The sequence below is a fragment of the Trachymyrmex cornetzi genome, unplaced genomic scaffold, assembly GCF_001594075.2.
Source record: "Trachymyrmex cornetzi isolate Tcor2-1 unplaced genomic scaffold, Tcor1.1 scaffold129, whole genome shotgun sequence".
In the NCBI taxonomy this organism is placed as follows: Eukaryota; Metazoa; Arthropoda; class Insecta; order Hymenoptera; family Formicidae; genus Trachymyrmex; species Trachymyrmex cornetzi.
The window spans coordinates 1,896,346-1,912,412 of NW_017295861.1; the positions used below are offsets into that span (position 1 = coordinate 1,896,346).

Sequence of the window (16,067 nt, forward strand, 5' to 3'; positions counted from 1 at the left end):
GAGGACATTTCGTTTCCGTCTCGAATAGGTCGAAACACCGGGGGAAACGACTAGAAAGTGCTGAGATCGCACTTGGTCGAGTGCCTTTTCACGAAAGCTAAGGGAATAAACGTGGTGGAGAAAGAAAAAGACGACAGAAAGAGAGAAAGTGGATACGACAGATCAGAGGTGGAAGAAGCTATTAGAGCTACATTTAGCCAACGAGAATTTGACGATACTACCTCACTCTGGCGAAAGCTTGTGTTAGGGTAATTACTAAAACTGCGATTTGCAATCAATAGTTTCTTTCTTACGGCAAAGAAACTTCTTCGAAACTGCTTTTTTCCTCGTAAGAGAAAATAAAACGAGACAAAGTTTATAAAAGAGAAAGAGACGAGAAATTAATGTGTGCATCTTTTAATTCTTTCCTAATTGCATGGGATCTTTAGAACAGATTTAGCTTAAAAATAGTGTAACATACTTATTACAATAAAAAATAAAAATTACTATAAAAGAGACTTTCATAAATATAAACAATTATATGTATTGAAATTTACAAAATATCAGTTTGTATTTAAAATATACGAGATATCAGATGAATGCAGCTATTTTCGAGCAACGATTTTCTATACTAAACTGTCTCATAAGTACTTGGCGTGGTTTCTTCAATGACTATCATAGCCATGATAACATCATTTTAATGGTGTTGCGGGTTAGCTCGGTTTTTCTCTCTAGAATAGAATACGATAGATAATACAAAATGAAAAATGAGAGAAAACACGATGCGGAACGGAAAGCGGAATTCGCGTGCTATGGGACGATTAGCGAGGGGGTGAAGTTTGCGAGCAGCGACAGCGACCGTCTTGAACACGAGCTATGAGAGCAGCAATGGCAGCAGCAGCAGCAGCAACAGCGGCAACCGCATCTGCCAGCAGCATCCGGCAGTCACGAAATAGAGAAAGCCGGATGAAAAAAGAATGAGTTAGAAATAATTAGCGAGGCCATGGAGCACGCGCGGTCGGCCAAACGCAGATGCTATCTCGTTTCGTATGAAAAATTAAGCGTCTCTCGCTTCTTTCGCGCCCGCACTATTTCTATGCTCTCTCGACCATGCTTTTTATTTCGGCTGTGCACGTCCGCAGGTTTATTCTTCTCTCTTCGGTCTCTTTTTCGTCGCCGGCGCGCCATGCCGCCACCGAAGCTCCGGTTCTCCCTTTATTGCCGCGCCCAACGTTCGACGGTCTCGCGTGCCCCGACGAAATTTAGCTGCGCCGCGATCCCCGATAGGCTCTATAATTATCCCGTTTTATCTTCATCAGGCGAACGGACTGGCTGCTCTAGGGAGGCGGCGAGTCGCGCGGCCGAGCGAGGAAGCGATATAACTCGCCTCGTTGGAGTGCGTTTTCGATTTAAGTCCGGCACGCCTGGACGTTTACATTCTCGCTGGTAAACGAACGGCGAGAGAATTTCAAAGCGGTTTGCCACAGGTCTGGCCAGAGGTGCATTTACACATATTGGACAATTTATAGCGACAAATTTTGCACGCACGTACACATGTCAAAATATATTTTAACCTTTTAAAAAGATTCTAAAAAGTCGTCTGTTGTTTTACAAATTATTTTTCAAATAAATATTTTTCTACCTCCCTTTACGTATAGATCAAAATATATATATTGTTTTATAATTAATTTATAAACGATAACGTAATCCATACCGGTCGACTTTATACCAAAAATGAAAAAAGTTGGGAACTTACAGTTTTTTTTATCGGCTTCTGGCGTCACTCATAAGAATATTTGCTGTATATAAAAGTTTTGTACTTTGTACATGTGAAACAATCTTGATTTGAAGTATTATAAACAATATAGAGTATTTAGAATTAGACTTAAATACCTAATATGAAAGATTAGTTAATTAGAAAATTTGTATGTGTGCGATATTAATGTAGTACTGTGTAGTGATGTATTAATGATACGTAAATCGTATGTGTGTAAATCCTACTGAATCGGTAAAATAGACGACTTTAGGATCCCCTTATCGTTGGAAAATTTAACACAATTTTGTGATAATTTAATACAAAATGAATATGTTAGAAGGTAACAACATAAATATTATTTAAGGCAATAACATAAACATTATTTAAGAAGATAAACACGAAAAAGATAATACTGACACAGTTTTGTAAATAAACCATAGAGGTACATTTTTTCAGTAAAATTAACATTTATGATATGTTAAATTAACACATTTTATTCACTCATCTTAGAATTTACGGTTTAAAATACATTATTTTCATGTTATTTGTTCACTTACTCATAAAATGTGTTATTCTGACACTAAAAAATGTTGAATATCAATTTAACAACATAATCACGTTATGTTAAATTAACACTCAAATATGTTAAAAAATTCAACACAAAAGTTTAACAAGGGCTTGAATAGAACGTTTCCAACACAAATGGGAAATATTTTTCATTGCATTATTTTACTGATAAATTATTATTATTATATTATTATTTTCGTAATAACGAATAAATAACAATCGCATTGTATAAACCATATTTTAATATAAATATTTTAATCTTTTCTCTCTGTTTTAGACTTCCCATCTCGTATTCTACAATTTTATCGGCAACTTCTCGCATGCTTATAAATGACAGCGTTGCAAATCTGCCTCTCGTATTAGAGCGAGGGAGGAAATTTGTCGAGGATCCTTCGCGATAGCCATCCGGATAAATCGGCCCGGCTCTTTAATTCATCTTCGTTACGCGCGTCAATCATCCAATCGCGCTTCCTTCACATGCCTTCATTTTTCACCTTTTTTCTCTGTGACTCGATCGATAAATTACGGCGCGACACTTGGTAGTTCCGTTCCTTTGACATATTTTCATCGCGCGCGAAGGAGTTAGCCATCAATGTGTGAGAGTCCGCGAATGTTCAACGCGAGAAGCGTTGAATTTTTGCGCGGAACTTCCGCTCGTGCTTTTTATGTTCTGCGACATTTTTATACGCCTGTATACTTTTTCTCTGAAAAACCGAACCATTTCTCACTAGACGTGAATACGAGACCACGCGGAAAAATTCAAATTCTAGCAACCTCCGCGCCGAGGGACGGGAAATTAAGTTTCGCGCATTTCTGCATCAGCTTTATTACATCGAGACGCGAAAATGCATACGGTATTGTCGGCGAAATACCGGAATGCCCTGAGGCGCGTCGCGCGCTGCATTTTCTCCTCCTTCAAATCGGGCGCCAGTTTTCGGTCTTCGATTTTTCAATTTGCCAAGCTTGTCGACGCGGACACTTTATAACGTGCGCGGTGTATCGTTTCGGGCGATCGCTTAATTCGCGGTCCCGCGTGTTACGTAACCGCGCACACCTGTTGGCACAGAACTGATTTCCGGTGTCGTAAAGAGCTATTTTTACAGTTTTACGATTACAACGATAACGCGATTCAGTCTCCAAGATATTAAATATTTGAAAAATCACGTAAATATTATCTCTTGATTACCCCTTTTCAAACGTTCATTTGTATGCGCGGCCGTATTATACTGTGCATAATCGAGATATATGCGCTGATATTATCGCCATCATTGTTAAAACGAGTCCTCGATAATCTGTTTCACTATGCAACTTCGCGCCGTTAAATGAGTTGCTCGTCGTTTCCGGACCGGGTCGTAAATCGGAGAACTTTGTGCACTGACCCGCGTGTTTGCACACACGCGCGGTGTCGTGTGTCCAAAAGCCTCGAGTCTGAGCAAACAAGACGAAAACAAATTCCCCATAGGAAATTTAATTACCAACCTTCTCTTCGATGTATCTTCTCTTTACACTCAAGTAGCAGAGACAACAGGGTTGTTAACGCTCGTGCTATGTGCGCATCAATTGTCTACAATGTTTGCTAATATCTATCGTTTCATTGGGATCAACAATTTGTAAAACAACGAAATAAAATACTTACATAAAGAGTGTTGTAATAGGAAATAAGAATTAACAGAGTACATTTGCTATTATAAAAGCTATATCGGTAAAATTAAATCAAAAACGTAATAAGATATTCATACATGTATATATAGAGGAGAAGCTGGTATTATGATAGTTTTACACAATAATTTTGTTAATAATCAATATTTAAGTTTAAAACTTGACAATTACATTCGTTAAAAATGTTAAAATGTTGTTGATTCAATTCTGGACTCTAAAGTTACGAAATATTTATTACTTAAGATTATTAATAAAAATATGACGATATTGCATAATGATTTGAAGAAAAAAATGGGTGGTAATGTGGCCTTCCATAAAAATAGCCTTAAAATATTGGTTTTGTTTAGAAAACAATATTTGGTTACAAAATTAATCAAAAAGTAAAATATTTTAAAATTTATGCAAACGAATATATGTACATAACTTCTGCATATAAGCTGCTCAGTACTCAAATCTCAGTACTAAAAATAGTACACGTAGTATAAACTATAGATTAACAGAGCTACAATCGATTATCAAATAATTATTTTGATATGAAAACCTCAAAGAAAAGGTTGTAAGTAATTAATACCCATAGAGTCACATTAGTAAAATGCAATGCTATTTTTTAAATTTGCATAACGCAAAATATATACAGTCAAATAAAATGTTAAATAGCAAATAACACACTAAAAAAAAACACATCTTCATGTGATAATACGCTCAAATTTAAGAAAAATGAGGAAGTTATAGTTGTAATTAAATGCTAAAATGTATCTCAGAAATGTTTTGAAATATTTGAAAGTAAAAATGCGTTATAATAAGTGCTGGCTATTGAGTATATTAGCGTAATGATGTAACAACGAGCTATTGAACAAATAATTCCATAAGTAATCATTAGGATTCGCTATATAATAGCGGAGATATTAAGGGAGGCTACAATATATACACTGGCCGTGATACTATCTTCTTCTCTACATAATAAAGAGAATTTATTATAACTAATATAATAGGTAAAAGAGAATTTACCCGCAACAAATAGATTTATAGAACAATCTTTATCTTTTTATACACAAAAGAAAGAATAAAGTTTTCTGAATTAATAGAAGTTTACATCCGCGAATGAAAAAGTAAAAAAGGAATTTCTCGCTACAGTTCGAGCAATCTGAAATATCGGACGGAAATTGTAGAATGATCGAATTGCTATGAGATTTTTCTTTTTTTTTTTTTTCATTCACAGATGTAAACTTTTATTAATTCAAAAAACTTTGTCACTTCTTAACATCATTTTTCTTATCGAATATTATTTTTTAAGTAAAAAATGTTAAAGATCTCTCAAGTATTAAAAATATATATAAAATATAATTATAAATTTATCAAACACTTTTTTAAAAATTATTACAAACGTTCCGATATTTTATTTTCTTAATTATCTAATTATGCCTTCGATTTGTGATTTTCGCAGATAACTTCGAGAAGAGAGGAAAAGCTTCCGACATCGAGGTGTTCAACGCATCTTTTATTTATTTATGCTAACCAACTGAATACAGATACTCGTTTTGTATATGTGTATAGACTTCAAGTTTACAATTTTAAAATTTTATATCATGTACATCGTAGTGCACACGTTCTCCATATTGATATGTATGGGGCGATGCACTTTACTCTCTTTGGTCGAAACGCTTTTCATTTCCTGCCGAGGATACAGCCGGTATAAAAAAAAGCTCTCCGTACGATTCCCGAGAAAGAACGTAGTTTCTTTATTATTTTATCAGTTCGTTTCTGCGTTCTCGTATTCCTTTGCATCTATAGAGAGCTCTGTTTAAGCTCCCTATACTACTCTTACAGAAATTGTTTATAAAGTCAGAATAAACAGAATATTCTAACATTATTCATTATCAGTTGATTGTCATCGTTCCTTGTCAATTAATTTATCAGCATTTATATGTAAAAATAATTCTGGTTAGCAAAAATTCACTGATTCCCATCCGGCCCATGTTTTCTATATTGTTCTTGGTACTCATTTTACGAAGTCTGCGTTCTATTCGATTCTTCGTTCACGAGACATACACGTCAAACTTTACTGTCACGAGATTTCATAACCGCGGACCGTTATTTCACATGTCAACGTGACTATAGACCCTATAACAGAGTCTGGCCACGAGATGACAAACTTTGGATTGGCCTGACGTTTTTGTCAACAACTTCAGTAAGTTATGGAATGAGTAAGATGACATAAGTTAGAATAAAGCATATATAAAAAGAGGCAGTATATATATATTCTTTTTTCTCACTCTTATCTTGACAAAATTATTCGTGGCCAAACTCTAGCTATTATAGAGTCTCTAGACGTAACAAAGATCAAATCTCAGATCATCTCCTCCAGATATTCGTCGGTAGTTGATATAGAAAATATCTTCGCATTCGCGGTTACTTAATCTCTCGTCGATCGTAACCTTTTAACTGCTCCCGAGCTCGTTTCGTCTCTGCCCATTTAATTTTGACTGTTACACCATTTGCCTTGCCTTAACGTGAGATTTTTATTCCGCCACGGTGTAACGCTTGCTTCCTCGCCGCTTCTCCCTCATCCGCCTACCGGAACGTAATAAATCCTAGCCATCCTGCACTCTGCTCTCTTACTCAAAGCGCACCCTCGGCTCTCTCTCTTTCTCTTTCTCTCAAGTTCCTTATTCACCCTCGTTTGACTTTCGTCCTTTTTTGCACCGTGTGCACCCCCGTTGAAATTGTGATAACCGGGAAGGAACGGGCGAAATGTAATTAGAAACAGCGTCATTTTTAAACCGTTCTTTCCTTGCTCTTGAAATGAACTCAACCTTTAGCTTTTCGCCCTCGTTAGGGTTCAGATTGGAGACTAAACCGAGAAAGAAAGAACTGATCATCAAAAAAGAACGACACAAACGAGATGGAGAACGGCCATTTGGAAATTACAAGAGCTATCAGATACTTGGGTATAGAACGGGTAGAGGAAACTTTAGTGAAGAGATGGGTTGCAGCTAACTATATATATACGTCAGTGATTCTCAAAGTGCTATTTACGCTAGCGCAACTGGAATTTTCTAATCAGTTCTCTTGAAATAATGAATCGAAATAAATAAAAAGAGAGAAAAGAAGGTGAAAATTGTTTTCCTGGAAATCTAAAAGACATCACATTGTTTAATTCTTAACAACGGAGAGCAATAATTTACAAGACGTGTTTTACAGCGTTTAAGACGTTAAATGTTTTATTTAATTTTTAATGGTGCTTTCTAACCAATTTTGTAGGTTGATTTATTCCCTTTCCGTCCGTTTTGTGAAAATTAATAGTTCAGTGAAAATTAAATATAACCTTTTGCTATTAAAAGAACATGTTATATATTCATTTAAATGTACCTCGTAATTCTGTACTGACGTGAATATCTGATCTGTTATGAGACGTAATCGTTTCTTAGACGTCGTTTTCGCAGTGAATTATGCAACTTGCGCGTATTCTTATTACACGTTAGTTGTTTTTAAAGCGCATTATCCCGAGACGCATCATAAAACTCGCGCTTTATCGCGCACCAAATTATGCACCGTCGTGAAAGCTTTAAATAAATTTATGTATCTCGTGGCGGCGGAGTCGAGATATTAAAGTTTGAGAACCTCTACGCGTTATACATCGTCTGCAACGTACGCATCTTTGGCTGTTATGCTCTTCGTGATAGATCCAATGGACTATATATACCTTAGCCAGAGGGGGCTAGTTAATGACGACGATCTTGAACCCGACTGTTAAAGACGGATCGCGAGGAAAGCGAAACTACCATCTGCAAGCTTGATTGGTGTTCTGTATCAAGCCTGAGTTTGTAATTCGTACGCGAAATGTCACGGTATCAGTTTGCAAATGTCGCTTTTGATACCGCTTCGAAGTATCATATATTTTATTGGCCCTGGTAATTTAATGATTTGTGGTAGAACTGAGTGACGTCAAGCACGCTGTTATTAAGTTATAATTTCAACGGCAATGTTTTATTTACGATATGATAGCCGCGCAACTCGTGAAAACTATCCCTTCCAATGCTATCCAAGCATTGCAATTCTATCCAAGCCCCGGATTATTTCAAATTATATAATTACAAATTATGGTGATGCAAAGCTGCGTTTCACACTGTATTTACTCGCGTTTATTTAATTATTTCTCGCTCTGCACTGATGAAAATTGTAGTAGTTTCTAATAATTCTTGCAAATAGTATTATTCCATTCTTTTGCTAAAAATAATAATATAATTCACCTGACTCTCTCATTAAGATAATAAATTTTATATTATATTTTATCGATTAGGTAATAATAATATTCAATTGATAAAATTTTATATTATATTGTAATAGCATGATATATGAAAAAAGGATGGTTACTATATGAAGTATAGATGCACACAGAAATTATCTCATATTCAATCTTAATTACACTCATTAAATTTAAATAATATAACTGAATAATGTAATTAATATCAGAATCAGTTTAATTTCTACATGGCGTAGATTTGTATTAATAGATTGGAGAACGACAACATCTCTACGTTTTGTAATACTTGTCTCCATACTTGTACTATATCTGTACGTACATATTTATTTCCGTAATGGACAGAAATGTACAACATATATTTATATGCATAATTCAGCCAACAGACATTTCAATTGCACGATAGTTTAAAGTATATATACATATAATATGTAATCGGATTTTCATCACGGTTTTAACGCTTAAGGGATTTTCACGAGCGAGACCAATTCTCGCGAATGGCCTTTCGCAGTCTTTGTGGCTTTCTCGGAGCACGTGCTTAAAATATAGCGCGGTAGTTAGCATCCTTAGGCGTGAGTAAAAAAAAAGGAAGTCACCAATGTAAAACAAAAAAAATGGGAAGAGGATAGAAGGAGGATGTTCATCCTTTAAAGCAGATATAGTGGAAGGACAGCACGCGTTTATAGTGGAAGGACAGCATGCGTTCATGGAATGAGACCGGAGTGTGCATTCGTGCGCTCGAAAGCGCAGCAGCTTATAACATAAGTGAAAGCACTCACCCTCTTGCCTCAGCAGCATCACGAGGAGCAGCAGCACAAAATCCATCGCTCGGCGGCGCTCGCGCACCCTCCGGTCCACAATTCGTAATTTTCACCCAGTTTCCTCGGCGACTGGCGGTGATCTTGCCAACAATTCTCTTCTTCCTGACGTCACAGAAATGTCGCGTAATTGTAATGACAGAAAAAACGCAAACGTTTATTTATCCACACGCAGCGTAGATACAGCGGGAGGTGTTAATGAACATTTCTCATCGGTTCACGTCAAAAAGATTAATTTGAGATACAACTTGGTTTCATTAATCTCGCGGATGTTTAGAATCACTTTGGCCAAAAATTTAAAGCGCAATCTCATGCTGATTCAAAATTGATTATAAAATTTATCCAGAGGTTAAATGAGCCTTTTCAATAAGTGGATCAATGGGATAATTAAGTAATAAAAATGATCATCGTTCTTAATATCCAAGTTATTAATTACACATTCATTATTTTCTAGTTTCAAAATGACTATTTAATCCTATTTTCATAGACAATGAAGTTTGTTTGGATAATCACCGTGTTGTTCCATTTATACGAAACTGCCAACTACCTTATTTGAATTTAATTACCGTCAAAGTGTTTTAGCTGGTTCGAAGGCGCGTTCACGGCACGGTTTGTTCAAACGGAAAAGAGTTGTGCATGGACATTCATAGCGTTAGAGACAATTGCAGAATTGATAGATGAAAAAGAAAAAGAGAGAGGAAACAGAAGCGGACTCGTCAGATACGCGCGAATGCCCATCGTACTGGTCTTAATTAGCGGCGAGCTTCTGCGTTATTCCACTGTCAATTAAATTTAATGATTGCCGCGAGTTATTGTGTTTTCACTGTGCGTCCGACTCAGAGGGAAGAAACGTATACGCAGTTAAAGAGCCGACCTCCTTAACGGCCGTATATGGATTTATTTGCGACTTCGCTCATTTGCCACCTATACTCTCTTTATTCAAAGGATATTCCGATTGATTATCAGTTGAAAACGAGGAAACTTGAAAAAATCTAATTCGACATTTGCAAACTAACATTTCATCTTGGCACATTCTTGTGAGAACTGACCTCCTGTGACATTTTTTCTTTTTACACCGCCAGTTAGAAATTTTTCACGATTGAAAGTTTTCTTTCTCTTTCTATCTTTTCTCTTTACTTTACCAAGGTAAGGTGCTAAAAGCGTTCGCTTCGTGAGGCGAGTGCTCTTCATCTTTCGGTCGAGAAATTCCGGTAATTCCACGTGGCCCGCTGCTTAACTGGATTTCCTCTTCGCGAGGAGTCGTAAGTCAAAGTGCAACGCCTTTTAATTCGCGAGGGAAACTGCACGCTTCTCAACTGACTACTATAAAGACTGAGCCGAATTAATGAGCGTGTATAAAAATTACTGAAGCGCATGAATAAACTAGACGGCGCCGCGACACCCAAAAATAGACACGACCGACCAATCCCGCGTTATTCTCCATCCATGTTCATCCTGAAACGAGCGAATTAATCTCGTTAATAATTACTAGCTGTCAAGACAGCCAGAAGATTGTCATGGCAGTATTAAACGCAGCTCGATTCGAGCCGCGTAGTACCCCCGAATGAATTTATAACGAATTTCATCTTGAATAATCCTGGGGCCGAGCGAACGGGAAATCTCGGACGAGCTCTTGTCTGAATAGCCCGAATCAGTCGAGAATACTCGGCGATTTGACGGGGCTTCCGGGGGGAGGCGATGTGCGGAGGAAAATGGTAGGAGAAGAAAAGAAACGAAACTGTCGAGCAACTGCTCCAACGGACTGACAGTAGGTGCGGATTTTAAATGCAACTTGTTGCGAGTTTGCATTGCAAGTTCCGGGCGTCGTCCAGTGTTGAGACGGCCGCGGCCGCGCGCGACAACGCTCTTAGAAGGAAGTTCCCGACACGTATACATGCTCCGCCGATCGATCCTCGTACAGAGATATATAGATATATAGGTGGATAGATGCAGAGATGACGCACGGATTGCACAACGGTCGCTGCTAATGAGCATGGAGATCGAACAGGATGTTGCTGTTTATCGAGCGAGGCTGACCCACCTAACTTCGAAATAGTGATTTGTGTTTATAATTGGGATGTACCTTGCGATGATTCCGTTTACCAGTGCCAGTATCGTCCGTTTATCCGAATCCGTATGTGCAACTCTCCATCGGAAATCGACCGCTTTTCTTCGGTATCTCGGCAAGCATTCGAGTATTCAATTTGGAGTTACTTTACTGAAGCAGCACGCTGTTTGATCTTACATATTTGATCTTATAGTTCAGCATCGTTGGGCAGTCGGAAGATTAACGGAAATACAATTTCCGTGTCCTACATATACATTCGATATTCGACGCCGAAAACTAAGATTGACTAGATTTGGTCCACTGTAATGTCGTTTCTTTTTTTTCCAAGCTCGTAGATAGAGATTGGTGCACACGATTTTCAATACATGTACATTCACTTTTCTTCACGGCCTGTAACATCGATCGGAGGGTACTGAGTTGTAGAAGCATGTTGGAACGCCGAAACGAAAAGTTCAGCTAAACACGATTACGAAGTTTACTACGCGGCACACAATATCGATAGAGAGCCGCGAGCGAAGCGAGAAATATTGTTCCATGTCGTGGTTTGCGGCATAGTACGATACCTTCACACGCGATTTATCTCGGGACCGCGACAGCCTCGCCACCCATGTTCGTAAATGATTCCAAGTTTGAGAGTTCGAAAGGTCTGCCGGAACTCGCAATTGTAGGGCCGGTATGGTTTATTTATTTGGTAAGACTATATCCTCGTATTCGCCTTGTTGGTTTTTCCCCTCTGAAATCCACGTGCGCAGGCGGCAGCGCGAAACACAACCCCACAAGCAACGGCCCATGTGTGGACTATGAGAATCGATTTGTCAGCGGATATTCCCCTTCGAATACGTCCGAATAAGGGACGGCGTGCCTACCCATTTCTGACTTATTCACGCACCCGCGGTACTTTTTATTGTATCTATATCGACTCTGCCTTCACGAAGAAATTCTTCCGACGGCAGTATTACGATATGAATAAACAAAGAGGATTTTATCGTCTAAGACTATCCTTCTCGCCATCACGCGATGAAAGTTAAGACACCCAGTCCGAAGAGAAAATATTTATTTGATACTGTAAATATTTTTCTAGATAAGATTGGGTGTCCCCTTTCAACTTTTGACTTGAACGTTAATTGTGAATACCATATCATTCAATTCTTGTTTACAAGAGTAATAGTTAATTTTCTTTCGCTAAAAAGAAATGCTTCATCTAAATTTAAGGCTTTTTAACGCAACGCAGTTTTATGTCTGTTTTAACAACCTGTTGAGAACTCGCTTAATAGTTCCGATACTAAGATTTCATTTTGTTAATCAAATTAATTCTTCTGTCAATGAACGAGTACCAAAATTATCGAAATTTAAACAGTAAGAATTTTTATATTTTTGTGCAAATTTCGTTATAACGCCTCAAAAACCCCATCCTTTAAACAAGAAAGATCGGTTTGGCAGATTTTTTGTTTCACTTTTACATTTTCAGCATAAACTTTAGGAAACACGGTAGTGAAAAGCAGAAAAATTATGCATTGACAAAAGATTTAACGCGGTATTTGTCCGAATCTGTTGAACTTTAATGCTGGTACTTAGAAAAATGTGAGCAATAAAACATAAGCCGTAAGCAAATCAACATTTTTTATTTGTTACTGCTTTCGTTATTGCCTTACGTTCTCTACTGTGATTGGCTGATTCACTTGCATACATTACTTTTGTCTTAGGATTGCCGCACACAGTGCAAGCGTTCAATTGTAACAATTTTTGTTCAAGTATAAAAATCTTATGGCAAATTATGATACCTCAAAAACCCCTTTAGTTTTTGAAGCATCATAAGAGAGTTTCTGTAATAATCAATCAAAGATGAACATTTTTGACGATTCTTGGCTGTGATTGACTAATTCCTATGGTACGTCTTACAGTTACGAAAAGTATGTATGACAGCCTTTACTGTACTCAAGTTTTTTTTGTGTGTCATAACCTTTATGCTCTGAATGTTTCGCATGCCTGATTTTGCCAATCGTTAATTTCACTCACGTACGATTTCTAGCTGCGATATGGGAATAGTTGGTATCATCGCGTCACCAATTCAATCGTTTCGCTCTCGTAGCTATCCATAACTACCATCTGCGCGACGCTGTCCTCGTTTCCAAATGCGAAATTCTAGCCTCGCCGTGCACTCTGCTCTTATTGCCTTTTTTTCCCCCCATAAAAAAGCTCTCGCTTTCCACTGCTCGTCCCATCGATATGCATCGGCGTAAGCTCAATAAAATCGCCTGATCTCTCATACAAAATCGAAACCAATGTGACGCGCGGCCCCATTTCTGCTCTCGCTCTTTTCATAATTGACCGATCATCAATTCTACCGATACCAATTCATGCGATCGACAATGAACAGGACGCTTGCTCTTTATTGTCCTATCATTTTGCTCGATTATAAACGATGACATGACTTCGCAATCCATCCCTCGTGCTATCCAAAGTTCTTGATCTCAATTTAAATGTGGCTTTCCACAATTTTGTCGGAAACGCGAGGGGACGAGCTTCCGCTTCGATAATCGTGTCTGGATTCAGTGTAGCATTCATCGAGCGGATATTCCCTCGTTTGTATCCTTACGACTTAATAAATTTCAATGCTTTCGCGCGAGCGAGCAATGCCGGTCGTGTGTATGTATGTGTACGTGTGTATGTGCGTGTGTCCCAATATATGTGAAATATTCCTCCAATATTTCATCAGTTTTGCTTTGAAGACTATTCGAAAAAGACCACGCAAGAGTTGAATAGTTACAGAAAGAAAATAGGAAAAAATTCATCACGTTTTACTATCGTATTAAATACGTTTTCTTTATCGAAAATGCGAATCTTGCGCGAGAAAAGGATGATTTTGTTAAAGTATCTAAAAATTTAGATATAGACAATGGTTTTTGTTGGGTTATCAAAATAATTATAAAAACAATAATAAATTATCAAGACCGTAAATACATAATGTAAATACATAATAAGTAAAAAGCAATGCCTATACGCGGTCGAAGCTTAAATGTTTTAAATAATTTTATGTGAATTTATACACCATGTTTGTAGTCTCTCAAAATATTTATGTAGGACGCCCAAACTGGTTACTTAAAATGTCAAATCTTTTTGCAGCATTACTCATCATATTTGACATTCCTGTGTAATTATTTGGATGATCCAACAAAATAATTTTCAAATATGCGTCTAATTAAATTTTTAAATGCTTCAGCAAATTCTCTTTCTTTCTGTATAACCGATCCGTGCTTGGTTGATAATCGATCGAATAATTGAGCCGGCGGAGAATGAGCGATGGGTTGTCGATCAAGTTAAGTAAGCTATATAGATTATATTCCTAATTTGCATAATTCTGTAGATAAAGGAAAATTTGCGTTATACGCATGCTGATTACAATAGACAACCCCTCTAATCAAGTGAAAATTTGCAAAACCGCATTTATTTCCAATCGCATGCACTGATTTGTATTATGAGTTAATTTAAGCATACTGCATATTGTAATTTCCATGATTCCACATAATTCTGTATATATATTACATAACAGTGGTAGAGGATGAATATATTAACTTGAATTGCGAATGTATACTATTCGCGATCGAGATTCCGATCGGTCGAAATTTCGCAAAGCCACATTTATTTTATATCGGTACCACCGCTATGATTGCTATCATTCTCTCTATGGAATACAGAGAGATTTGCCGATTGCGGATAATGCGACGGCGACGTATGATGTACTCGTTAACTCGAACTATTGGTGATCGTGCTTCTGACCGATATCGAAATTTTAGCGTGACCGCGATTTATTTTGGTATGCACGGGTATGTTAATTCGCATTGCTGGGACGATTTGAGGCCGCATTGGTTGCGCTACCGCGGTATTTGGAGCCTACCTTCGCGGCTCTATCCGGGTTAAGAGCGGCTCGCCGCAATTCCGGGGACAGCATCGAAATTCTTCCGGCCGGCTGGTTTCATCGCGCGATCGAGCAACCGAAAACGCGAAAGCGCGGTTTATAGACCGGACGGCCGGTGAAATTAAAATTAGAGGCAGTGACGCTTTCGGTCGCCCGCAACTTTTCTTTTTTCCAACAGTTTTTCCATTCGCGTGCACGCGTTCGCCCGCGGGCGTGATCGGGCCAGATGAAATAAATCAGTGTCTGCACTCGACGCGACGCGACTTTAATTCGCCTGTGCGGCACCGTCCTCGAGAAAAAGGCATTCTTTCGTCCTTTGCACGCGCGTACGCGCGTAACTCTAATCCGTAGATATGTGTAGCCAAACGTGTGTACTCCAGTTTGGATTAATCCCCATTTCCTTGCTCTGGCCGCAAATTGCACTGGCGCGATCGTCGGAAATAAAGTTCCGAAGATTTAACGTTTCCGAGTTCCAAAGTTAACTGCACATTTTTCGGTCGCACAGCCACGTTTTTTGCATACCGCGTATCCGTCGTTCGAGGTGAGAGAGGATGCCTTCCTCTTTTTTTTTTCCCCCGCCTCGAGCACGTCGGCGTTACAAAACGCGCAACAACTTTGTAAATCGCGCCGCGACGCGCGCGGTACCGCCGACCGGGTGAAAGTTCGCGTCGCGGATGGCCGATGCCGACTACGAAAGCTCGACCGCGCGTCGTTTTACCTCCGTGCGGCGGTTTGTAGCACCTGAGCGCTTGCGCGCCTCGTGCCCGACAGGTGCAACTGCATGCGCCGAGCCGCGTATTCACCGTAGTCGGCGACGATCGTCGATGAGCGCCGAGGCGCCCGACGTTGAATAGCGATTTATGCGTGATCATTACCCCTGTTTCTACTTGTTATTATATTATTATTATTATTGTTATTATCATTATTATTACTTTGAGACGCGGTGCATCGCTGAACAGCGTACTCTCTGATCGCGAAATTGGCACGTATACAGTCGGTGAGACATGCCTTTATAGTCATGCCTTTGTAAGCATTTCCTCGAA

At 38.5% G+C, this 16,067-nt stretch overlaps 1 protein-coding gene across 1 annotated transcript in view; it reads right to left on the reverse strand.

Moving 5' to 3' along the window:
- LOC108770571 (cell adhesion molecule 2) overlaps window positions 1–15,576 on the reverse strand; it is a 92,767-nt gene extending 77,191 nt beyond the window's left edge. Inside the window, exons 1-2 of the mRNA XM_018522213.1 lie at window positions 15,004–15,576; window positions 9,002–9,145 (exon numbers count right to left, since the gene is read on the reverse strand). Of these exons, the coding sequence (XP_018377715.1) occupies window positions 9,002–9,047 (46 nt within the window). The 5' untranslated portion in view covers window positions 9,048–9,145; window positions 15,004–15,576. The remainder of the gene's footprint in view (window positions 1–9,001; window positions 9,146–15,003) is intronic.
- Between the last annotated feature and the right edge of the window lie 491 nt (window positions 15,577–16,067).